We start from the raw sequence: 27,228 nt of genomic DNA on the forward strand, positions 1-27,228 counted from the left end.
AACAATGTTAGCTTCATCCATTTGCCACCCATGTTCATCTGATATGTGTAAATCAAATTGAAAATATTTAATTAGAAAACAATGTTAGCTTCAATCAATCCTCTTGTCACCACTGCTCTTCTGACGTGTGGATAATTCATCAACACAACCATGTAACCTGCTTTATTTCATTTATTCATTCTTGAAAACATGTACCCATCCAATGACTATTTTTAGAGTCATTTCTTATGTGTCAAACACTGCTCTAGGCCAGGGCTACAGCAATAATCAGGATGGACCTATATGCCACTGTACTAAGAACTAGGGATACACATACACAGTTTCTGCTCCCCTCAGTCTCATAACATGATCCAGGTGTCTCTCCCTGGTATGGTCAACAAGGAATAAGATACATTCGTTAAAACAGCAAAGCTTAGATTTGCCTCTTCCTAACCCATTCCCGATCAGCCCAGCTTAGTTCTAGCACAGTATGGAATCAAGTCAAACATGACTCCATATAGAAAACTATCAAAATGAGGCTATACATTGTATCAACCTTATTAACTGGATTAACAGTCCTTAGTTTCTAAGACTCTCATACAGATCAGTATAATGCCCTTAAGGGAAATGAATCATTCTTGTCACCTACAGAAAATGTGTCCCATATTCAGATTCAAAGCACAGAATCTGGAATCTTTTAGAAGCAGTTTGAGGTTAACAACCTAGGAGCAGTAGTTCTCAAACTTGGCTGCATAATGTAAATACCTGGAAAGCTTTTAAATAACCCACTGCTCAAGCTCCACTCTACTAAAGCAGCAAAGTTTGAAAACCACTGATACAGAAAACTTGGAGAAAAATGGCTGCTTTCCAACTGATGGATGGATTTGGAAGTATGCTGCCATTTCCTTCCAAAAACATGAGCAGTGAGCTTCCAGAACATTTCTTCACTAAGAACTGTTATGAACCCACTTGGTATTAAAGAGGAGTCTGTAGGCGACCTGCCAAACTTAGGGGAGAAGGCACAAACCTGAATGTGAGGGGAAAAAAAATCTCAAACTGAATTCCACAAAACAAAGTACATTAAACCTTTGTGCTCTAAATCTTTATCTTGAAATCTGTTAGAAATTGATATCAATAAGAGTCAAGTTCCCATTCCTAAATATCTAAAAATTAAGAGGCGGAGGGAAAATAACAACCCCCAGGCTGACTTGTAATGGGTTTTTTTGTTTGTTTGTTTAATACATCTGAAAAGAATGCATATACAAAGAATTCAGACATGAGAAAGCATTGGTTCAACACTAATGAAATCTACAAGAAGTAGGATTTGGGGAAGGTGGGGAAGATTACCTAACATTTTTAAGACTTGGAAACTGCAACCAAAATAAGCTGATAAAATCCCTATTAACACTTATGAAGAGTCTTCATAAGACTCTCCCCAGGATTTTTATTAAACTAGAGAGCCTCACCTGGCTGCTCTAGCGTTCCTCATATGCAAAACAGAAATAAGAGGATTTCCCTGACTGGTCCCCATGTTGTTAAATGTTCTCCCCACCCCCACCCTACCCCACCCCACCCCCAGCTTCTTAATGAAGCAGGTCTCCATCCTCATAACTTGAAAGAGGATGTGAATCATCCCATAGACATCTGTCTTCTAGCACCACCCCTCGGATTTCCTCTATATACCAGGTCTTCAGCTGTGTTCTAGGAACACTGTATCATACACTATTAAGCTGCACATCTATGCTAAGCATATTAAGACAATGACTGACAGGGAAAAAAAATGTTTTTTAATTACGTACTCAATCCATTTGGTGTATTTCAAAAGGTGCAATACTTTTCTTCATTTATCAGTGAAAGAAGTTAGAAATTAACTTCAAAAAAAATCAGCAAATGGCAAACAAATTTCCTTGAGAGTCACAGTCACATATATAGTGCATCCTAGAAAAGAGGAGGGGCAAGACAGGTTCCACCCACTTTCATGAGTTTCATCAAATACTGGACCTACTCAAGGGTGGAGAGAAAAGGCAACTTTCAAAAAGGAGTATATTATTAAATGAGGCGTTTACTATACTCCTTCCTAAGAGCACCAGGTGGGGAACACGTTTTCTAAACTAGATCTAGGAAGTGGAATGTGGAATCAATCTATCCTCCTCCCCTTAAGGGCTGTCCAATGGTTAATGAATTTAAAAAACATGACTAAATAAAAACAAATCCCACACACACTCCCCCGCCCCCCAAAAAAAAGAAAAGAAAAAAGAAAACTAGATATCCCAGATTACTCGCCAGAGTGGAACCCGGAAACAGCTTCAACAACCAAATTAGTCTGTTACAGAGTCATCACAAGCATGCCTTGCTTTTAAACAAAAAAAAATAATAATAATTTTTTTGAAACAACAAAACAAAAACTAGTACTGATCACTTTTCTGACAATACACAATTACTCAAAATTAACTAGTACTGAGAGGGGGAAGGGGGCCATACCTATGGGCCTTGTCTCACACGAGTGCATGTGGGTAGGTGCAGGGCATTTGTCATTATTGCAAAAACGAATTTTAATTTTTAATCTTTAGTTTGATTTAAACATTGCTTTTAGTATGATGCCGACACCAGCTGTGCAGAAAGGGCTCTGGAGAGACGTTCATAGCAGCACACACCTGCGGCTCTTCTTCGGTTCTGGAGGCTCCAGGGCAGCCAATATTGCTTCATCAAATACATTCTTTAGGCCTTTCTGAAAAGGGGTAGAAAGAAAAAAAATGGGCAGTCTGATATTCAGTATAATACAGTTGAGGATCAAATTTAAAACATTCAAACCCCCAGGAGTTGGCAAATAACGAAACATTAAAAACAACCCTGAATCTCAACACAATCATCTCACTTCACCAAGTTTTGTCCAGGCAGGGCACTGGAAGGATCCAGCAATTCAGGAGGAGAGGAGCAGATATTCATGAGTGAGACAGTGGTCCTTTGAGAAAGCTTTCTGCAGACCAATGTATGTCACAAGAAGCGAACAAGCACATGTCATTTGCTCATTCAATATGAGTTTTGTAGTATGCTGCTGGAACATTTTACATAAAAACAAGTAAGCAGCTCTGCATTCGAATGAAACAGCTGGATATGGAACAGGACTGAGAGGCTGGGCACCGGGCAGTGGCATCCTTATCATATGGAAGGCGCAGGCAAAGATGGAGAGAGCGATTACAGTAGCTGCATCAAAAATAGTCACTCTAAACTCCCTTTATCCCACCAATTAGAGCCAAGGGGATTCAAGGAAGCAAAAATGTGGGTACCTGATACATATGTAACACTAAAGCCAGTCAGTGCAACAGGAATAAAGTTTCATCAGGCATTTATACAAACAATTGTATATTTTTAATTTCAAAATTTGAAGGTAACCATAATTGTATGTTTCCCTCACAACAATAAAATCAGAAGCAGGAAAATATAAAGATGGCAGCTTTACATCTCAACATTAACAAACCTTAAGTCAACTGTTAAAATGGATGCTACTCTTAAAAGATAATGTAACAAATGATCTCATAAAGCAGTAGCAGGTACATCAATTATCTTTCCCACCCAGACTGACAAATACTCCACTACAGCACAGACAGCCAAAGCAATAGCAACACAAAGTTTCACTACACAAAGGAAAACCAGAAAAGAATCCTCCCTTCCCCATTACACTGTACTAGCAGGTCACCCTTTTTCCATAAATTTTGTCATGCAATTACAATTAACAATTGATCGTAAGAGTAAAATGATGTTTGTGTTATTTTCTCCATCTAGAACTAAGATCTAGAAGTGTTAAACTCTTCTTATTTTCTCCAAGAGGACATTCTTAATGCCAGACCAAGTTCCCTTTTGCAATAGTAATCCAAACCAAACAGCTCTGAGCATCAGGCAACTCAAGCAGCAGAAAGTTAAACAAGTCCAACTTGACTACTGATCACAAAAAATATTCTATAAGATATTGCATTCTTGATCAAAAACTAATACAGAGGTTGCTCTAAGGTGGTGAGTAAAAAGACGCAGAGGCTTTCAAACAGGATAGTTTTATTCCTTTGTTTTTAAACGATCTTTCTACAGTAGTGGGACAGGAAGCAGCAGCAAAGAGGGGAAGGAGAAAACAGTTTAGAATATACAGCACTTCCTTTTGGGTTGAGTTTCCGGAGGCTCGAGGGCAGCTAGGATAGCCTCATCAAACACATTCTTCAGACCTCTCTACAAGACAGAGGGGAGGAGAGAGAATAGCAGCCAGGTTAGAGGATTAGAAAGACCAGCAGATACAACAGCAGTCTGGATTAACTGGGCTGAATTCACAGAAGCAATGTGCCTTAAGAAAAATAACTGCCAGAAAGCTAGATCTTAAGCCCATTAGCAAGACAGTAAATAACAGAACAAATTTCTTACCTCAAAAAAGGTTAACTGAGCAAGAAAGCAATTTTTGTGAAAATGCCATATGTTGACTTCTATAACAATCACACTTTGAAATCTAAATTACAACATTTTAATGAAAATAATGCCAGAGGAGAGGAATGGATATGTAAGCACAAGATACATGCAGTGAATAATTAGGCCTTGCAGAATTCCCTAGTACTTCTAATGACAAGAATGGCACACACATTTTGGAACTACACCTACTACAACTGCAGGCTTCTGTGAATTCATCCCCTGAATAACTGAAGGACACAAATAGCAGGCTAACAGGCATGCTACATGTTTCTAGATCCAATGACATATCTGGATGGGATTAATCAGGATTTCAGAGTAAACCAGTTTCCCAGAACAAAAGGTTCAGACACTTAGAAAAAGTGTTAATTGTTCAGCAGTACCAACTGGGAGAAGTTTAAACAACAGACTCTAGAAACAGCATACACCTCAGTTATTCAGTAATGTTATTAGAGCAAGTAACCACCACCCAATAGGAAAACAAAGAACAGGGTCCTAGAATGAATTTTAGCAAGCAGTCCAATGCTTTTAGATGTCCGCATGGTTATCAGAGCATAAAGCATGGAGTGAAAAACAAAGAATATTCTCAGATCTACAGGGATTAAGATGCAGAAATACACTTACACCTCAGCCAGAACTCCAGCGTGACAGTGCGACTCAGTAGTACTGGTACCAGGTCTACAGACTCACCTAAACTCACCTAAATCTGCAGCCACAGGTATACCTCCCAAAGAAGTTCCACATGTTCTTTAGGTCAGTTGGATCCCAAGTAAAACCATTCCCCAAAGCCCCAGAGCACGGCTCCGAAAAGGAGCGCCAGGCCCAGATTACCCCAGCCGCCCCCACCTTGCCCTCCCCCCACCACAGAAGCCTCGAGAACTGGCACTCACACATTCCACTAGGGACAAAATAAATGAGAAATAACAGTAAGCACTTGGAAAGAGGCAAAGAGGTTAAAAAGTTTCCTTCCTTCTGTGTCTTTTACAAAGTAGAAATGATGAAAGTTAAAGTTCCTCTGAAATTCTTTCTACACATCTAGGAGCAAACTCTGGTTGTCAAACATAAAAGGAAGGAGGGAAGATAGAAAGAAAAATAAATTTTATAAGGGAAAAAAGAGGAGGACGACAATCAGAAACCAGGGCATCCCTTAATAAGAAGCAAATACTTTCTTGCTTATTGACAAAGATCAATTAATCCCCTACAAGACAAAACTAACCCCTGCTTTAATCACACTATCTGATTATATTAAAAGCTCAGTTTTAAAGGAACCAACAAACAGAATCTGGAATCCTAAAAAATTATAGCTCCCAAACAGTACCCAGGGACCCCATTTTCTATCTTCTCTTTTGATTTCTCCAAACTTCAAAATCTGGTAAGAAAAATGTAGTTGCTAAGACCTTTTCAAATTTCTGTTCTCTGGAAAGTGACTTACTATATAAACCTGTTCAATACTGTAAAAAACTTTACATGGAAGCATCCAATTCTCTAAAATAAGCTTCACTAGTGACCTAAAATTGGATCCACATGGCCTACTTGCCTCCATTTCCCCCCAAAGCAACCTGTATTTAGAGAATGGGGATATGTAACAGTTATCTGACTCAAATGTTCCACACACATCCTTCTTCAATACACACACACACACACACACACACTTTTCTGGGGATGGTATCAAAACACAAAAGCATCAGGCATTTAAAAAAAATCTCAGTTAGTGCTACATGTGAGAAGATGTAAAATCTTCTCAACTTTTACATATCTGCAATAGCAATACAACAGGACTAAACTGCCAAGGAAAACTGGGTTTGGGAGAAGAAATTAGCCCTTGAAGTCATCCTGTGAAATATCCAGCTAAGAAAAAAAATTTTATCTTTGCACATCCAACCCAGGGCTAAACTGGAGATTATTAAATTATGTCTACATGCTACACACTATATACTTAGTACATGTTTTTTTTCAAACTTCATAAAAAAGAAAAATTACCTGAAAAAGTAGCATGAGAAATATGTGAATTTCATGTAATTATAAGAAATCTCCACCCTTCAGTCTTGCCTTATTTTATTTAGGCGTGTTTGCTCATTGTTCAAATGTCAAAGTAGAATAAAAGAGTTCTGTGCTAATTATTTACATAATATTTTCCTTTGGTCCCCAGAACAGTACTCAGAGGGGAGAACTGGTTGGTGATACCATGAAGGTAGAGAAAATGAAATCACACAGGTCACTTATAACTCTCACTCTAAATACCCTAACACTGCTCCCTGTCCTCAGAATCTGAAGTTTCCCATCAAACTATGAGAAGAGTTCCAATTAAATCGTTCAGAAAGAAAAGAGGACTGCATAAAGAAGGAATGCCTCCAAAAACATAAGAATAGTGACACTATATAAAGGCATGCTTGAGAAATGGCCTAGGTAGCTTTCTCTGACATGAAAGTCTCAATGATTACAACCAATTCCCTATCCCAGTTGAATTACCCCAGAAACAGTATACCATCAATTGTCAGTACTGATAAAAAATCAGATTTATTTAGATGAGATTTTAAGTTTGGGGGGGGAGGGAGGGGAATCATTCACAGATTCTTGTAAGTGTGTGCTAATCTGGACCTTTCCGTTAATTTTTGTTTTTAACACAATCCCTGACCACTACAAATGATTCAGTAAAACGTGGGAACTCACCAACACAAGAGCTTTATTTAGAAACTAATAATTTTCTCCATAAAAACAGAGACCTCTAACAAAAGAATATATACTGTGAAGCTGGTCACAGTCTTCCTGGGCAGCTTTCTTGAGCACTGCAGACCGCTGTCAGAAATAAGCCCTGAATCCTACTGCTGCTCGAAACCACTCCACTGTAAATAAACGTGGGGTTCCACAGTCCTCACCTGTGTAAGTGCAGAACACTCCACATACTTGACAGCCTTCAGGTCACGGGCCAGTTTTTCAGCAGTCTCTGGGGTGATAGGCTTCTGTTTATTCTTGGCAAGTTTCTCAATAGTAGAGGGGTCATCTCTGAGATCAATCTGGGTCCCAACAAGCAAGAAAGGAGTCTTTGGACAGTGGTGAGTTATCTCAGGCACCCACTAGAGAAAAGATATTTTAAAAAATACACCTGCATTAATCCACAAGCCTCCAAAGCTATTTACAATCAACAGAAGTTCTATGACAACCTTTTTTTCAGGACAAGAATATCTGACTAACTCACCTTTTCTTTCACATTTTCGAATGAGGATGGAGAGACCACTGAAAAACAGACTAGAAATACATCTGTTTGTGGATAACTCAGCGGTCGTAATCTGTCATAATCCTCTTGCCCTAAGGGGAAAAAAAACTGGAGAAATCAGCAACTGAATCTTGGTGCCCTCATAGCATTAAAATCACAAATCAGTCAACAGACTAAGCATGCAGCTAACAGCACATTTATCATTAATAAGAAGGCAACTTATTTAACAAAATATATGGCTTTGTAATAGAATATTTGAGCAATATTCTCACTCAGCTAATTCTAGTTAAAAGGTACAAACTATCAGTTATAAAATAAATAAGTCACAGGGATGTAATGTACAGCACAGGGAATACAGTCAATAATATTATAATAACTTTGTATGATGTGTAATATATAAAAATATCAAATAACTGTTATACAGCTGAAACTAATATAATATTGTAAGTCAACTACACATCAGTAAAGAAAAGCAAAACCAAAAACCAAAAAAAAATTTCAGGTCCTTAGAACAGCAATGAATTTGTTATGTATTAATTATTTGCTTTGTTACTGATTTGTAGTTTTCAATCTTTGTGTCTACTAGCAACCAAACAATAATGTAACAAAAATAAACTGTTGCTATAGAAATAGTTAAAAATCAAATCTACTCCTATCTGATTAAGAAACAATCACAGTGAAACTATCTAAGGGAAGAAAAATCTCAATGAAACCCAGCTGACAAAATCCACTGCCCATGACTACCAAAGCAGATTCACATGTTTAGTTAATGTGTACATGTAAGACCACTACCTGAAACTGAAAACACACAGAAAAAAATTCAACAAGAATCAATGGATGCTAAATCAATATGGAGGAAACTCTGGTGAAAAGGAGAATATTTGTATGGTCTTAAAGATTATTAATAAACCACAAGGGGAAGAACGTAACTACATTGTGAAGAAACAACATCACCTTGACTGAGTGATCTAGATTGCCATCACCAATGAGTGGCAGATGAGTATCATATGCCTCTACATTTATATCCTGAGAAAGACATCACTAAGGTAGTATTCCAACCAAAATAGCATAACTTGTATCTAATCATGAGGAAACAGACCAAACCCAAAATGAAGAACATTTTTGTAAGGGGAAGAGGGAGAGAGGATTCCTGGGCCTGTATTCAATAAAAACATCATGAAAGACCAAAAAAAAAGGGGGGGGGGGCAGGAGAGCTGAAGAACTGATCCAAATTATAAGAAACTAAAGAGACATGACAATTAAATGCAATACATGGTCCTATGCTAAAAGCAGAAAAAACTGGACGTGGATCAACTGATAAAACTGGAATATAGATGTTAGATTAGAGTATGGTATCAATGCTAAATTACCTTAAGTTGATTACCATTATACAAAAATGTCTCTGCTCTTAGGAAATACATACTTATTCAAGGCTAAATGGCAACTTACTCTCAAATAGTTCAGGGGGAAAAAATTATGTATGAATATGTTGAAAGAGAAAAATACAGCAAATAGGGTAAAACATTAACAACTGGTAAATTTGGTTAAAGGATGTATGTGGGCTCCTGATACTATTTTTGCAACCGTTCTGTAGGTTTGAAATTATTGCCAGATAAAAAGTGTTTTAAAATATCCATACACATTTCCAGAACTGTGAAGGGAAGGGAAGAGTCACAGAGGAAGGATTTAACAGTCCAATTTCAAAAGTGAGCTACAACAATCCTATGTATTAAAAGAATAGCCCTAAAAAACAAACAAACAAACAAACAGAAACAAAACAAAAAGGGAATTCCCTGGTGGTCCAGTGGTTGGGACTCTGCACTTTCACTGCAGAGGGCACAGGTTCAATCCCTGGTAAGGGAACTAGGATCCCACATGTCACACAGCCCAAAACAAAAAAAAACCAAAAAACAAACAAATAAAAGAATAGGTAAGTAATTAATGACACTGAACCGTATGCTAAAAATGGTTAAAATGGTAAATTTTATGTTATATTATTTTACCACAATAAAAAAAAAACTTTAAGGGGAAAAAAGGAAAGTTAAATATTTTGTATGCCAGTGATTTTTTTTGTTTTGTTTTGTTTTTGCCAGCATTGAGAGAGAATACAAGAATTTAGGGTAGCTATCAAAACATGATAATTAACGATGTCATTCTTATTGCCACTTAAATAATACAACATAAGTAGACAATAAAGGTACTGTCAGGATAATACTCTATGGAAAGTAAATAAAGGTTGAAGGAGAAGTCCAAACAGCAGATATTACAAAACAATAAAACCACCATCAGTACCTCTAGCATTTACTGAATACTTACTATAGCAATATGCTAGGGTTAGAATCAAAGGAATTCAAAGGTATGCACTAAGATGTGTAATTCTCACTTCTTAAATTATTAATATAATGTACAACTGTAGACATAGAAGGGATTTGGAAAAGAAAGAATGGGGAAAACAAAATCAGCCTAACTCTTAACAATTGTCTCAAACTGCCTGAGCTCTAACGCTAGCTGGAGCTTTGAGGCATCACAACCAAAGCTCCAATAAAACAACAAAACAAAAAGTAAATGTAGAAAATAAGACAACAAAACAGTTAACCAAGCTGTGTAAAAAGTACAGACATTCACATACCTTTTCTTAGCCCTAGACCCTATTCAAATGGAATATATTTCACAAAAATTAAGTCTGGCATACTAGAAAAGGCTTCATTTTTAGTCATTCAGCCCCTGCAACAAAAACAGATCCAAGTCTGTATTCCTGAGCACCACTAGGGGCATCTAAATAAATGCCCAATGTTTTACATGCAACCAACCTTCTATTCAGATGGACTGGTGACAGAAAACAAATACAGTCATTCTTTTTTTTTTTTTTTTTTTTTTTTTGCAGTACGCGGGCCTTTCACTGCTGTGGCCTCTCCCATTTCAGAGCACAGGCTCCGGACGCGCAGGCTCAGCGGCCATGGCTCAAGGGCCCAGCCGCTCCGCGGCATGTTGGATCTTCCCGGACCGGGGCACGAACCCGTGGTCCCCTGCATCGGCAGGCGGACTCTCAACCACTGCGCCACCAGGGAAGCCCCAGCCATTCTTTCTTAACACTAGATCCAAAGCTGTACTGGTCTGTCCATTTACTTGCAATGAACAAGCCCTCAAAGCTATAAATCTTTTCCTTTCCCAAGGAGAAAAAAATTAAAATTGTTCGATAAACAAAAAGTAGGCTACCTTACATCTACATTTGCTACAATTGCTACATTTAAGGAAACAGAATGAGTACGGTCCCTTAGATGAGCAAGATTCTTCAATATCCAAGCATAATTTATCCAGCTAAAATCTATCCTCTAAGTATGAGGCAGCACTATCATTTAACATACTTTAAGGTACACAACATGATCAAGAAATTTTCACTCTACTGCGTAGGACAGGTTTTGACTACAAGTCTTAAATTATATCTACTCTAACGGTACACCAGCTCATCACTTAACTTCTAATACTTGACAAAAAGCAAGGATACATCTCATGAGTTGCTGGTTTTTTTCCTTCCTCCATATTCAGAATTTGAATTCAAGAGGAACTAAGTCAGTTTGAACTGAGGGCTCTGGTCCATATGAAAAATCTGAAGTGATCTCATGGTATGAAAAATAAGAATACTGCTAAAAAACAACACTTTCAGAGAATTCCAGTAGGACATTGTAAACCCAAGAAGACAAATTAAAGATTTCACAAAATTTACCGCTACAAATTAAAACCTAAACATTTTTTCTACAAGCAAGTACTCAAAATTTAATGGCCCTTAGTGATCCCTGCTTCCTCTGTGCTATGGAGCTTACTCCTAAATAATCCCGTACCTTTTATATCATAAAAGAAAAAAAATCCAAAAATAAATGAGGACACTCTGGAACCTGAGATTCCTACCATGTTATGTATAACATCTGTAAAAATCTATACTATTGCATGTTAATGCAGAATTTACTGAAGATTCAAATCTTAGTCGTAACGCCTTTGGAAGGTTCTACAGTAGCACTAAACTAGAGACCAAAGCAGCTATAAATATCTCTATGGAGAGCGTTGTCATTCCTGATAATGTAATTGATCAGTAACTGCAGAAGGTCGCCAGATACTAGAAAACACCTCAATGAAAGGAGTTTATTTTTAAAAAACACAACAAACAAAAAACAGAATCAGCTAAACCAGGTCAAAGTGCACCACTATGACTTGTTCTGAATATTCTTCTGCTAAGGAAGAGAATAATATTAGCTGTACACCAAACACATTCCAGTCCCTGTGCTGGGTTTTTTTAATAGTAAAGTGTGTGAATCATAAATACACAGCTCCTGAGTTTTTACATATGTATACACTTTATTAAACTATCACTGAATCTTCACAACACCTCTAAAAGGAAAATATTTTAAACATTTTACATATCAAGGTAATTAAGCCCCACACAGTTAAGCAACTTGTCAACTATCTAGCTAACTGCTCTTTCTAGCATCAAAGTCCAACCTTTCTCTTGTTTATTACCATGGTAAGCCCGGAATGATTGACTGTGATTACAATGATTAAAATTTAAAAATGAAGCTAGCTTTTGAAAATTGAACCTAAGAAAACAATTAAGACTATATATAAATAAATGAGAATGGGGAAAAACAAATTTAATGTAAACATAAATGAACCCAACTGTATTACAAATAATATAGCCACACTTTGGGGGGGGTGGGGATAACAAATCCAAGTAATTTTTGAACAAGGAACTGTGTATGCTATTAGACCAAAGAAAAAAATTACTGCAAACAAATCTTGAACTCTTCTTACATATTTGTTTTTCACAGTGGTATGGTATAGCAATTCTGAAACTATTTTGTGTGTATTGCAGGACTGAAAACAGGTACATCTTTTGGGGAACCTAGCTTCTAACTATAGAAGAAATGGAGATGAAAATATGGAATTGATGAAGGTAAAGAAGACTGCCTGAGTTGGACTAAATTGGAGGTATCAACAAAAACTCATTATCCAGAATAAACGTGTTAATATTTTCTTCCCTAGTTGAATGAATGATATTCAGGACAAGTCACTGTGGTGCAGAACAAGTCGCTAGCATGTTACAGCTGTTTGCTGTCTTATCTCTGTCCAGACCTCTGTAGCAATGAGCATATCTAGCACCTAGATTCCCATTTTGCAACAACTGTAGGAAAAATTGATTCAGGCAAGAATTGTCAATGGTTATTAAATCTAGAGGGGGTGCTATTTAATGACAACAGAATATTTACACCATTTTAATGTATCTCCTCACAATTAATTATTAATTATAAAAGGAAAAATTCTAAACATATAGTAGGAAAACTGGACAACACCTTAATCAAGTGATCAGAATTACTTTTACCAAAAGGTGATACCCTGAGATGGACGTAACATTACTGATCTGGTATTCTAACCAAATATGCAATATCCTGAATCTACTCATGAGGAAATGGACAACCTCAAACTGAGAAACATTCTGTAAAATAAGTGGCCTGTTTGCTTAAAAAAATGCCAATACCATAAAAGGCTGAGGTTCCATACTAAAGGATACTAACCAAAGAGAGCGACAACTACATGCAATGTGCGATCCTAGGTCAGAACCTATACAAGAAAAATTGCTCTAAGGGACAATATTAGGACAATTGACAAAATTAGAGAGTTGACTACAGGTTAAAGTTTAAAATGTTATATATAATGTCAAATTTCCTAAATTTGGTAAGTGCACTATAAGAGAATATCCTTGCTCTTAAGAAATATACAGTGAAGCATTAAGGAACAAAAGGCCATGATGTATGCAACCTAACTCTCAAATGGCGTAGAAATAAAAGCAATATGCATATAGAGCTGGAGAATGTCACAAAGGTTAAGAATTGGTGAATCTGGTAAGGAGTTCTTTGTATTAGCAACTTTTCTGTAAGCCTGAAGTTAAATCAAGACAAAAAGTGACAAAAAAGAATGTGTGTCCAAATACTAAAATGTTTCTGTAGTAAAGATCATAACATGAAAGAAAACTGCAAACAGACCCCTATATTAACAAAAGAAGTTAAACAAATTGTGGTGTGAACTGCCACACAACGGACTACTGTGGAACCATGAAGACTATGACACACAAGTACAACACTGAGAGGTATCACCATGCTTTTCTTTTAAGAGATAAAGTCAGGTACAGAGAGAAGAATATCCTTTTTTTTCCTATGTATAAATACAATGAATGTATAGGAAGAGCTCTGTTTAGGACATACACTAAGATGTGATTGTCTCTGGATATAGATGCTTTTTCATTTTCTCCTTTAGCTTATCTATATTTTGATTTTCCTGTAATAAGCAAAACCTGTAATCTCTATAATAAAGAATAATATTTTTAATTTTGACATAGAAAGGAATTGGTGGTGGAATTGGAATTATTCAATATGAAAAAGAGCCTATGATAAACATATTGTGAAAAAATTTAAGTACAGAACTATATACACAATAGTAAAACATATGAAAAAAATAAATAAATAACTGTGGAAACTCATTAAACAAGAATTTGGGGGACTTCCCTGGTGGTCCAGAGGCTAAGACTCTGTGCTCCCAATGCAGGGGGCCCAGGTTTGATCCCTGGTCAGGGAACTAGATCCCACGTGCTGCAACTAAGAGTTCGCATGCCTCAACTAAAAAGACCCCGCGAGTCACAACTAAGACCCAGCGCAGCCAAATAAATTTAAAAATATTAAAAAAAAACAAAACAGAATTTGGTGTTGTGACCACAGGGGCAGAAATAAAGCTATGAAACAGAGGGAGAGTCCTATCTCTGGTCTTAAGTGATATTATTTTAATATATCTACAAGAGTTTCAGCCAAAGACAGGAATAGTATAAAAAGAATTCAAAACGACTATATTCAATATCTTGTAATAACCTATAATGGAAAAGAATCTGAAAAAGAAAAACATATATATATATATATATATATAAAAAACTGAATCACTTTGCAGTACACCTGATATTAACACAACATTGTAAATTAATTATACTTCAATTTTAAAAAGGTTTTAAAAAAGAATAAATTAAAGAATTCAAAATAAAATAACACAATCAACAGGTTAAAAGTAACCAAACAGTTAAAGGAAGTCAGAGGCTATCTCAGTGGGGATGAAAGCTTTAGCAGAAAGAAAATTGAGTTAATGGCATGACTTGAACCAGGACTCTGAGATTAAGGCCTTTGGAGAAAGACACAGAGTCTCCTTGTAGGTATGTCAAAGATAGGAGACTCAATCTGGATGCCTACAGTCCCAGGTCTCCAGTGCCTGTCAAAAAAGATCTCTGGCTTATAGCGACCTTAACCAGTTGAGGTGAAAACTCCCCAATTTGCCTGGTAGAGTAAAATAATTTCCTTAGTGAATGGCCTTTAACCCCTAGAAAGATTCAGAATCTAATATAGAGATGAAATAAATCAACATTATTATTGTTAATTTTCAGTTACATTTAGGAATAACCTATTCTTATTTAACACTCAGTGTCTATAGTATTTAAAACAATCACCATGGGACTTTGCTGGTGGCACAATGGTTAAGAATCCGCCTGTCAATGCAAGGGACATGGGTTTGAGCCCTGGTCCAGGAAGATTCCACATGTCGCGGAGCAACTAAGGCCATGTGCCACAACTACTGAGCCTGTGCTCTAGAGCCCATGAGCCACAACTACTGAGCCTGCGTGCCACAACTACTGAAGCCTGCTTGCCTAGAGCCCATGCTCCACAATAAGAGAAGCCACTGCAATGAGAAGCCCGCGCACCGCAACGAAGAGTAGCCCCCACTCGCCGCAACTAGAGAGAGCCTGCACGCAGCAACGAAGACCCAACGCAGCCAAAAATAAATAAATAAATTTATTTATTTTTTAAAAAACTATCACCATGTTAAAGAACACAATAGATTAGTTTTCTGATTCCAATTTAAACTGTGTAATTGAGTAACTGATCTTGAGGTTTTTTGTTGAAAATGTTAACAATTTTATGAAAGTTGTAAATAATACTGTTTAAGATAAATTAAAACAAATACAGAAAATCATAAATTATCAGGTTTATTAAAGTTACATATGTAAAAACTTGGAAATGTTTCACTTGTCAGGTCAAGCAAACTGAATTGCTCAAAACAGAAAAGTAAATACATTAAATTTATAAATGCAATCTAAAGTGTTAGAAGAAATTTAACAGTTGTAAATGAGGCTGACTGGGATTAAAGTCTGACCAATCCAAATTAAATAAACCAATATTAATTAAAGGACCCTAGGCCACCTTGAGAACAATCTGTCAAAACCGACTGTTTTAATAAAAGATTTAATAAGTGTGCAACTAAACTTAAAGGCTTACCCACTCCCAAACTAACACTGTACAAAGACCTGCATACAAATGTTCATAGCACCATTATCCATCATAGCTTAAAATTAGAACCCAAACAACCAGCAACTCGTAAATGGATAAAACAAACTGTGCTATATTCATTGACTGGAATACAACTCAACAATAAAAAGAAACAAACTACTGATACACATAACATAGACGAATCTCAAACAAATTTGCTAAGTGAAAGAAGTAAAACACAAAAGGCTACAGACTGTATGGTTCCACTGATATGAAATTCTAGAAAAGCAAAATCATAGTGACAGAAAGCAGATATGTGGTTGCCTAGGGCCAGGTCAAGGGAAGGGACTGACTATAAAGGGCAAAAGGAAACTCTTTAGGATGATGTATATTGATTATGGTGGAGGTTACACAACTATATGGTCAGCAAAAATAAACCGAACACTTAAAATGAGTGAATTCTATTGTATTGTACTTCAGTAAAGCTAAAAAATTAAACACTGATTAAACCATAAAGGTTTATAAAAATAAGCTTTGAAATTTGAAAATAAAATTTTAAATTAATTTTCAACCCCATGTAGCCATAAATTGTCTTCTCTCTGTATATAGATTGCCTCCAAGGGCACACAGAAACACAAAAAATCCCTCACCTACCACGAAATGTAGGTCATTATCTCATTTTGTCTATCTTCCAAGTTTCCTCTAATATACCATTACCCCTAATTTTTAATTCATAAAAACTTTAAAGGCCTAAAACACCATCAGAAAGCCACTGATCTCTGGGGCTTCCCTGGTGGCACAGTGGTTAAGAATCCGCCTGCCAATGCAGGGGACATGTGTTCGAGCCCTGGCCCGGGAAGATCCCACATGCCGCGGAGCAACTAAGCCCGTGCGCCGCAACTACTGAGCCTGCATGCCTAGAGCCCATGCTCCACAACAAGAGAAGCCACCGCAATGAGAAGCCTGTGCACTGCAACGAAGAGTAGCCTTTGCTCGCCGCAACTAGAGAAAGCCCGCGTGCAGCAATGAAGATCCAACGCAGCCCAAAATAAAAATAAATAACTTTATCAAAAAAAATAAAGAAAGCCACTGGTCTCTAAACTTAACTGTTTACTATTGTCTCTCCATTTCACCCTCCCAATTGAATCTAGACAGTTCCTTAAAGTGGGCAGTATGATACACTCCATAAGAGCAATATGTCAGCTGACAGACAGTGAGAGGGTAACTCATAAAAAGTGAAAAAGTTAGGATTCCTACATACCAAAAGGATACCTTTCTGAATTTTTCCTTTGCCTAACTGAGCTGATGACAACAGAAACAACAGAGAAAAGTCAGAAATGAAGATGTGCAGCTACTGTTAAAACAAGGAAAAAACACTGAGAAATTGGGAATACTTAAGGAAGAAAGAAATCTGTTCCTTAAATCTGAAAAGTTGACCACAAATGTCAATACTGTGAGCTAGATTATTGGTTTGCCCTCAAAATATTTTCAAATATAGTATACAATAACAAGTTATAGTGTAATATAAGAAGCTATCTGTACATATAATATGCAGACACATATATTAAGTAAGTCTTCAAATATCAGAGTGATAGTACAGCCTGTCTAAGGTACTCTGCTCTCATCCTATTTTATCTCCTTCCACACCATCCATCCAGGGTACCCCAAATGCCTATTTGCTATTCCAGGTCTGGGACTGCTTCTTGGTCAAGCATCGACCATCATAATATTCAATCCTGCTATTAACAAAAGGCAAATGGTTTGCTAATATTCTAGTTTCCCAAATGTCCAAAAAAAGACAACCACCAAGTGTTATAGTTACAGACCAAAACATTGTAAAAGACATCAAGTTTTCACCTGCAGTATCAAAAAGTCCAAGAGTATAAGGCTCTCCACCAATCATAACTGTGACTGCATAGTTGTCAAAAACCTAAAACATAAAAATATGACATTGTTAGTGTGCAAGGGGATGGTCAAAACAGGACAGGACAACTCTTAAGCTAAGACAATGTTTCTTTCCCAAGACTCAACCATCTCTTAGTCCATCTTTCTTATATGACCAACCTTGCCAACTAAGCCCTTCCATGACCTAATAGTTCTAGAAAAAAGTGGCAGGAGATGTATTCTGGGATGTCTGCTCTACCCCAGCAGCTTGGATAAAAATCCACAGAAGGCTTAGAGGTGTCACAGGAGCAGAGTCCCCTGACTATACAAGATGATCCTATTCAAGTTTGAAACTTCTGAGACAGTAGTTTAAAGTTTACCTCAATTTTCAACCTGATTTCTAAGAAATTATTTCTTCATAGACCATTTCCTTTTAATCTAGTATTAAAATCTCCTAGATCCATGATAATCTTTTTCCTTTCAGGGTTGAAGACAGGAGCAGCCTTGTTGCAAACATTCCCATTAGAGAGAAATGTAGGTTCCCTCAAGGTACTCAAGGAAAGTGTCTAAGAAACGGCTGGCAGATTATTTGTTGGGACTTCATGAATAAAACTCATGTTATTGGGTACAAATCACATGACCTAAGATATCGTCTTTGAATTGGGTATACTTAAGGATAGTATATAGGTAGGGGGGTGTGTGTGTTTATGTACACTTAAGGATAGTGAATAGGGTATACTATTTGTAAACAGACTGTAAAACCCATTAACAAACTTAGTATATACTAATATTGGTTGTACTAAGTTATTTGTGAAAATGGGAGCTAACAGTGCTAAATGAAAAAAGACCCAACACTAATTCATGGACTCCTGAATTAATTTACAATTGAAAAGCAAGGCTTTGCAACCAGGAGAAGGATGTTACATTTTAAGATCAGCTCTGTTTAACACTAATTTTCTGGTTCATGTTTTAGTGGGTTGTTGGGAGTTTGTTTAAATGTAAGCAAGAGTGGATTGGAAGCAAGGGCTTTGGGGGAGGTGGTAGTTAAGGGAAAGTCAGTTCCTGATAACAAGAACAAGGAAGTGTAAAGAATGTGGTTAAGCTCTCAAACCATTCAGGTTATTTTCTTAAGTCATACCTAACCCTCTTCCAGAGATCCACATACAAACACATACATAAAACACCCATAAGCCCTCCTTAAATAGAAAGCCTAGACTCAGAAACCATGTTTACAAGAAAACAACTTTAAATGGAGACTGAAACACAAATAATCTGACAGTTGCCCTCACTCAAGACCTACAAAATCGATGTATCTCTAAAAGTCCCCTAAAAGTCCCTTTCAACCTCAGAACTTCTTTCACTTATGAATGTCCCCAAATGGGCCAACTCAAAAATACGATTTCGTATTTAAAAATATGATTTCTCCCCCTCAAAGAAACCTAATTTTTCTTCCAAAAGCCTGGGCCTACCTCAATCACTTTATATGCCCTGGGACATTATAGACTTTCAATTATAATTTAACATAATTACCAAGCCTTTAACCTGTCACCCTCTTAAAAATGCTCTCATCTCTGAAGATTAACCTAAAGTAATGATACATTTTCTTCCTTTTTACTTCCAAACAATACTAGTTCCATATTAATCATACATAGGTGCTTCATAACCCACCCCTAAAAGAGCTCACTTCACAGAGGTGGTTATTGCCAGGCCAGGCCAACCCTAGCTCCTCTCTCACCACAGAATAGACATCTATGTTTAATATAATTACACCACTGGATTGGTCAACCAACCTGGGACAAACACTGGATCCCCAAACACATTCACAATGAGTGTTACTCTGAATAACTGTCTCTCTCACTTCAGTATCTTTGTTATTCCCATTTTCCCTCTACTCTTCCAAGGAGCTGATAAAAAGCATTTGTGGGAGAGAATCCCCAAAGGCTTCTTCTATTGATGTACTCATAAGAAAAACAGGTCTTCTGTGCCTCTAAAAACCAGTCTGGAGCTCCATTACTGCTAGGACAACAGCTCCATAAGCTTTCCTTCTATTCCCTAAGGAGAATAAGTGGAGACACATACTACTTTCCCTGAAGTTACAAGACCCCCAAAATCATCCCAGAAGATCTCCAAGCACTGATTAATCATTGGCCAAGATATCAAAAAAAATCACCTCTTTCCAAAATGTAGGGCATACTTCTCCAGACTGAGACCACCACTCTTTAGAATCTTGTCTATTGGAGTTTTGCCTCCCAGCACTTCTTGCAAACCCTTTTATCACCCCTTCTGACTTTCCACTGATTTTTCAGCTGTTTAATTTTAAAGTGTATATAATTTACCCATGATAAGTCAAGATCTTTAAAAACAGGAAACAAAGGCAGACAACAGAAAAATTTCAGTACATAAAGTTTTCAAAAGGATATCAAATTATAATATATTTCACTAATAGATGGAAGCTTTATACTTACAGTCGGTACATACTCAGAAGGAAATTTGTTTGTTGTGTAGGATATCAGGAGACATGTTTTACCAACGGCACCATCGCCCACAACAACGCACTTAATTGTCTGCATTGCTGAAACAGTTTTGTATCCACTTTAAATATTTCAAATTTGATGATGACCTACAAAAGGATTAAAGATATTTCTGTTAATTAGTTGTACTTATACATGTGTTTTTTTCCTTCAATTAGCAACAGGCTCTCTCATTCAGAGCAATAACAGAACCAGCAACCCAACTACTAGGGCTAAAAGAACCTAAAAAGAGAAATAGTGACTTGCAAATAAGAGTCAATTTTCTAAGTTTCTGATCCTTGGCTGTTTTCTTTTTTCTTTTTTTAATTTATTTATTTATTTATTTATTTTTGGCTGTGTTGGGTCTTCGTTTCTGTGTGAGGGCTTTCTCCATTTGGGGCAAGTGAGGGCCACTCTTCATCGCGGTGTGTGGGCCTCTCACTATCACGTTGCGGAGCACAGGCTCCAGACTCACAGGTTCAGTAGTTGTGGCTCACGGGCCTAGATGCTCCACGGCATGTGGGATCTTCCCAGACCAGGGCTCGAACCCGTGTCCCCTGCATTGGCAGGCAGATTCTCAACCACTGCGCCACCAGGGAAGCCCGGTTGTTTTCGACATAAGTGTTTTTTAAAAAATCAAAAGTAGCATAAAGAGCAGCATGTCTTTTTATAATGAAAGAGAAGAGGCTATTTGAAAATGAATCCCACGTAGTGTGTCAGGTTAATTTGTGCAACTTTTCCTTCAGTTGTACATGCCCACACATGTGTGTGTACAGGTATATGTGTACTAGACTGCAATACAAAGACCACTGCTTCAATGAATGGTCCATTTACCCAACCTTAGAGCTATAGTTACTCAGGCTATAACCAATAAGCAGCAGAGCACCACCACCTCCCGTCTGTAATAGATGAGCAACATGAGGGACGGGACAAAGATCAGGGTGATCCCTGGTCTCAGTAGCTCTTTTAGCGCCAAGTTGCCTAGTTACTAATTCAATATTCATGGCATGAAGAGGTCAAAACCTAGATTTTTATAATGAAAAAGTCAGATCACTCTAAAGCATTCTAACTTACAAACAGATACAATTACTTTAGCTTCTCTTACTGTAGTCCTCCATTCTAAGAAGCTATTGATTACAAATGTGCCAAGGATTTACTACATTTCAATTCTGAATGCTTGTTTTTACACTTAAACATTTCTAAAATCAGAACGTATCTTTACCGAAGGTTCCTTACCCTTGTTACCAGCCATTTTCCCCCACATTTTGACATCTACGAAATTGGGATATATGACATCTTAGAGTCAATGAAAAATTATAACAGTTTTTCTGGAAGAATAAAGAAGAAACACCACACCCTCTATACCTATATTTTAAGATAAAATCCTTTTTCAGTTATAATTCTGAGGGATTACAATTTCTTGTTAGCTAAAGCTGCCACCTTATTAAACATAAAAATGTCACAGAACCATCTAACTGTGGATTGGATGCCAGACCTATATGATCGTACAGTAACCTTCACAACTCTTAATCATGACTTATAAGTCTGTTAACATCTCTGTATCAGGGCTTCCTTGGTGGAACAGTGGTTAAGAATCCGCCTGTCAATGCAGGGGACACAGGTTCAAGCCCTGGTCCGGGAAGATCCTACATGCAGCGGAGCAACTAAGGCCATGCGCCACAACTACGAAGCCTGCACTCTAGAGCCCACGAGCCACAACTACTGAGCCCATGTGCCACAACTACTGAAGCCCTGCACACCTAGAGCCTGTGCTCCGCAACAAGAGAAGCCACCACAATGAGAAGCCTGCGCACCGCAACGAAGAGTAGCCCCCGCTCGCCACAACTGAGAAAGCCCACGTGCAGCAACAAAGACCCAATGCAGCCAAAAATTAATTAATTTCCAAAAAAAAAGAAAAAAAAATCTCTGTATATACAAGTGAGTAACCTACAGGAAATATACATTCTCCTGTTCCTCATCAAAACCATCTTGACTACATTTTCCCTGTAATGCACTAGAGGAGTACTCATACTAGGTTAAGGATCTTAATCCCTAAACTAAATCAAATTACCTATCAAAATAATCACACTAAACCAAGCACTAAATTAGTTCTAGAGAATTATTCTAGAAGAATGTCTTTTACTTAATAATAAAAGAAGAGAAAACAGGAATAGCTGTCTTCTCATGGTTCCTCAGTCCACCTCTGAAAAACAGGATAATATTCTACTAAGAAACAAGGTCTTCTGTAAAATTTCTTTCCAATTCAGAGTAAAGAAAAGAAAGGTAAGCAGAGAGAGTTCTGATCATCCTACAGAATATTTTCCAGGTGCCTAAAAATCAGTTTCAAGTTCAGTTCCTGTATCTTCTATTTCTCATGACCATTATTATGGGGCAATTTTTTTTTACAGAGTTTAATCATAAGCACTGGACAGAAAGTAAGGTTTGATCACTGTGGCAGACACTGCTAGCGGTCTTCCAATTCTTCCTCTCTTCTTTAGTAACAGAATTTTACTGAAGCATATGGCTCTTAGTAAAAACTACATTTCCTAAATTCTTTTGCAGCTAGATGTGACCAAGTTCTGGCAAATGGGAATGGAAGCGATGGATGCAATTTTCAAGACTAGCCTTAAAAACAAGGGGAATAGTTTCTGCTATCCCGGCCTTTAGGCTGGAATGCAGACATGATAATGGAAGCTGAAGCAGTCACACTGAACCAGAAGACAGAAATTACATGCTAAGGATGAGTAACACAATAGGAAGGGCCAGCCCTGTATTGCCTTCCAAGACTTTTACATGAGAAAGAAACTTCTCTTTCATTAAGCCCCTATTATTTTGGACTTCTCTGTTACAGCAGCAGAACTGAATCCTAATTACTATATTTCACGGATGCTAAGAAGACAACAATTTTTAAAATACATCCTAAATTTAGAGGTGTTAAATGTTAAGAGAAAAAGTCTTAGAATCAATAAAATTATAATAATATTTGGATTTATCAAGTAACTTTACAGTAAACTTGACCACTTTTGAGACTTTGTCTTAAAAACACATAAAATAAATGCTATTATTAAATTTTAACTATGGTTAAAATCAATTGTCATCCCTAAATATGAAGATCCTTATCTTCGGTCTACCTATGGTATTCACTTTTAAGACTTGTAACCCATACTACCTAGCAAATACAAAATCATCAGGCCATTTATAAACCTGAAACTTCTAGTGAAGGAAGAGCTACCATTTCCTGCAAGTTTCATTAAAATTCTCTAGGAAATAAGGAAGAAGAAATTGAAAACAAAAAGTTTCCATAATTAAAGACATGAATATGACTGCCACATGGTTAAGTCACAACTATCACAAGCTGTATTGAACGTCACAATATTGTTCTGTTTTATGTTTTGGTTTTTTGATCATGAGGCATGTGGGATCTTAGCTCCCTGACCAGGGATCGAACCTGCACCCCTTGCATTGGAAGGCAAAGTCTTAACCACTGGGCCGCCAAGGAAGTCCCAAAACCTCTCTGCATTCTTAAGAGCAAAATCACTACAACTAAATGCCAAACTTTCTGAGGAAGATCTTTAAGCTTTTCCAATGAAAGATAATGGGTGACTAGAACTCTTGTGAGAGAAATGTGGTCCGCAAACAGTTTGGCAAGATCACTAACATTACTACTTTGAGAACTTTCAGAAGTCTGGATCTTTTCTCAGCAGGAGAAACAGCCCCCAAGCCAATCAGGCCCTTCCTGCATGTCCTGCTTAGTAAAGCTGGGAAGACTTTCCGAACTACAGAAACTAAATACATAACAATAATAATTTTCCTAACTCTGAAGTCAGGAAAACCCTGGGTTTTAACCTCTGCTCAGCACTTACTAGTGACCTACGCAAGTTTCTTAATCTCTTTTTGCCTCAATTTTCTCATTTGTAAAACAAACTAATTATAATTTACACCAACACCTTGCAAAGTTATAAAGACTAAGTAATATAAAAGGACCTGGCTCCTAGCACATATTCAATATACATGAATTCCTCTACCAACTGTGCCAGTTAAGTCAATCCCACCATACCTATTTTCGTCCAGAGGATCAAAACTTGCACTGCACTTTCTTCTCTCTTTGGTGGACTATTACCTAATCAAAACTTCTCACACTTTGCACAAAGCAGGTGCACCAAAAACATAGGCTAAAATGAACTGAATATATTTGCTGCTATTTAGCTAATGACACAAAAAACAAGAAATCCACCCAAGTATTCCTTCTTCACTTGAAGACTCCCGTATTATTTTTTTCCTGTATTTCCTGCATTTCCCTGTATTTACAGAGCAGTCCCTAAAACCAAGCTACTTAACAGGTGTTAACAATATAATTTAGGTGTTGGAATAGACCCTATCACTATCTTTAAACACCAAATTAAATGCTTTTTTAGTTTATTAATTATCACTGCCTACATGCAAACTACTGAAAATGTGACAGTTGTTAACCTAAAACAATAAAACAGCCAGTTATTTTACCTTCTCCCTATTGGAGATACAAAGGTACTTCTCAGGTCTACAACTAAAGTCTAGTGGTAGGGTGTGAGAGCTCCCCCTTCTGGTCACCTGACTCCATCTTAAATGAGGTTTCTGTTTATTAATGTTCACATTGTTATTGATAATGTTTTTTATAATCTCTTTTTCCTGTTAGGCTTGAATTCAGCCTCTACATCAGCAATTCCAAAACTATCACTTCGGACAACCAGAGTCAGAATTACCTGAAATGAGTCTGTTAACAATTCAGATTCCTGGGCCCTCACCCCAAATCTAATAGATCAGAGCGCAACACTTCCTATGAAATTCTAATGCACAGTGAAGTTTGAGAACCACTGCCCTATATGATAACAAGACAAAAAATACCAGTAACAAAAGAATCTAAACTAAGATAAACACTACTGACATTTAGATCACCCAGAAGTGAGTTTCTTAAAAGTAGAATCCAAATTATCACTGTGAATTATCTGTATCAACCAGGCACTTTACATATTTAGTAATGAAAAACTCATGTTGTATACTGAGAGATCACGAACCAAGATACTTCAGAGGTGCTTTAAAACTGGTTCAGGGCTTCCCTGGTGGCACAGTGGTTGAGAGTCCGCCTGCCGATGCAGGGGACACGGGTTCGTGCCCCGGTCCGGGAAGATCCCACATTCCGCGGAGCTGCTAGGCCCGTGAGCCATGGCCACTGAGCCTGCGCGTCCAGAGCCTGTGCTCCGCAACGGGAGAGGCCACAACAGTGAGAGGTCCGCGCACCGCAAAAAAAAAAAAAAAACTGGTTCAACCCAAGTGTTCTCAAATAATAGTGCCAGTGGCAATACTTATATAGCACTTACTATATGCCACATACTGTTCTAAACATATTACACATATTCATACATTTTGTCCTCTCAACTCTGAGATATGTACTATACTGTCCCCATTTCACAGGTAAGAAAAGTAGGGCTCAGCGAAGTTAAGCAAATAGACCAAGATTACTGAGCCCGTAAATGGCAGAACTGGAATTTAAACCCAAACAGTCTGTCAAGGCTCTGCTCCAAAATTCTATACTATACTACTTTCTCCTAAGAAGTGACATTAATCAAAACAAATATGATCACTACAAATGGAGAGGCAAGTATATACCTATGACAGTTGCCAGACTGGGAAGAGGAAGGCAGAGGAAGAAGCAAGAAACAGGGGTTAAGTTCACTTCCTATTTCTTCACCCTGCAGACAACCACTCAATCTTATTGGGGAGAAGGGAAGCGAGAAGAGAGAATTTTTAAGATAGAGTTCACTCTTCCCCTTTCTATCTATATACCCACAAATCTTCCATTTCTTATGCTTCCTCACCCGACAGTTCAGCAATCTATCAGAAACTGGTTGTGGATCCCCAGTTAAGTAAGAGCACTGGTTCAGCAGTCAGACTGGCTCTACCACTCTAGCTATGTGACCTTAGGCAAGCTGTATAACTGCTCAGTTCTCCCTTATCTCAAAAATGAAAATAGTAATACTTTTCTCATAGGGTAAGTTGATTGAATAAGATAATATATGTAAGGAATTCAAAACAGTGCCTGGCCTCTGGTAAATGCTTAGTAAATGTTTGCACCTACTCTTAAATGAGTAAAGGTACTTTTATAGTACTCATTGTCTTTACTACAAATGTAGTCAAATTTAGAGCTACCACTACAAAGGTGGTCATTTCAGAGTCAAGTTCCAATTTAATTAGGATTATTCTGCAAAGCATCTGACATGTATTATTAATAATTTCATGTACTGAAAGGTCACCAGATGACCCACAGATGGGGAGGGAGTAGGGGGGCCAGGGGAGAGACTTTGTTCTTGCAATATATACAATGCCAGCTTCAACAACATGGAGGAAACTAAGCCAGACATATTTGTAATTCCTTATGTTAACTTCCTATTTAAACAACGTCAAATCACTATAACAGCAAAGAGGCTATGTAGTACCAATGTACCATTCTGCTATCCAGAGTGGCTAGAAAAGTTATTCTGCACCAATAACTAAGCACTATTTATTTTAATAATGAAGTTCATTTGTACCAGAACTTGGAATTGGTTGGTGTTGAGCAACTTAAGGCATAAAAAATGATTCTGCCAATCATAAGGAAGATAAATTGTGAAATAAGGTGGATCTTCCACACTCCTTCCCAATACCTATCACTCCTCCTGACAGCCACACCAAAACCATTATCTCCTACATTCTTAAATGCTTTGGAGGTCCAAATTACCCTTTGAGAATCTCAAAACCAAAGCCCCTTTAGTTTTCTGGGGTTCTTGAGCTCTGGATTTAAAGAGGCTATGGAACTCTTAGTATCATTATTATT

At 37.4% G+C, this 27,228-nt stretch overlaps 1 protein-coding gene across 2 annotated transcripts in view; it reads right to left on the minus strand.

The window, feature by feature from the left end:
• Nucleotides 1-1,193: 1,193 nt before the first annotated feature.
• Nucleotides 1,194-27,228, minus strand: part of CDC42 (cell division cycle 42) — a 41,430-nt gene continuing 15,395 nt past the window's right edge. For both annotated transcript variants that reach the window (XM_019938559.3, XM_019938558.3), the window contains exons 2-6: nucleotides 20,337-20,491; nucleotides 17,845-17,917; nucleotides 7,622-7,731; nucleotides 7,302-7,499; nucleotides 1,194-2,707 (exon numbers count right to left, since the gene is read on the minus strand). In XM_019938559.3, the coding sequence (XP_019794118.1) occupies nucleotides 2,618-2,707; nucleotides 7,302-7,499; nucleotides 7,622-7,731; nucleotides 17,845-17,917; nucleotides 20,337-20,441 (576 nt within the window). In that variant the 5' untranslated portion in view covers nucleotides 20,442-20,491 and the 3' untranslated portion in view covers nucleotides 1,194-2,617. The remainder of the gene's footprint in view (nucleotides 2,708-7,301; nucleotides 7,500-7,621; nucleotides 7,732-17,844; nucleotides 17,918-20,336; nucleotides 20,492-27,228) is intronic.

Source organism: Tursiops truncatus, chromosome 1, assembly GCF_011762595.2.
Source record: "Tursiops truncatus isolate mTurTru1 chromosome 1, mTurTru1.mat.Y, whole genome shotgun sequence".
In the NCBI taxonomy this organism is placed as follows: Eukaryota; Metazoa; Chordata; class Mammalia; order Artiodactyla; family Delphinidae; genus Tursiops; species Tursiops truncatus.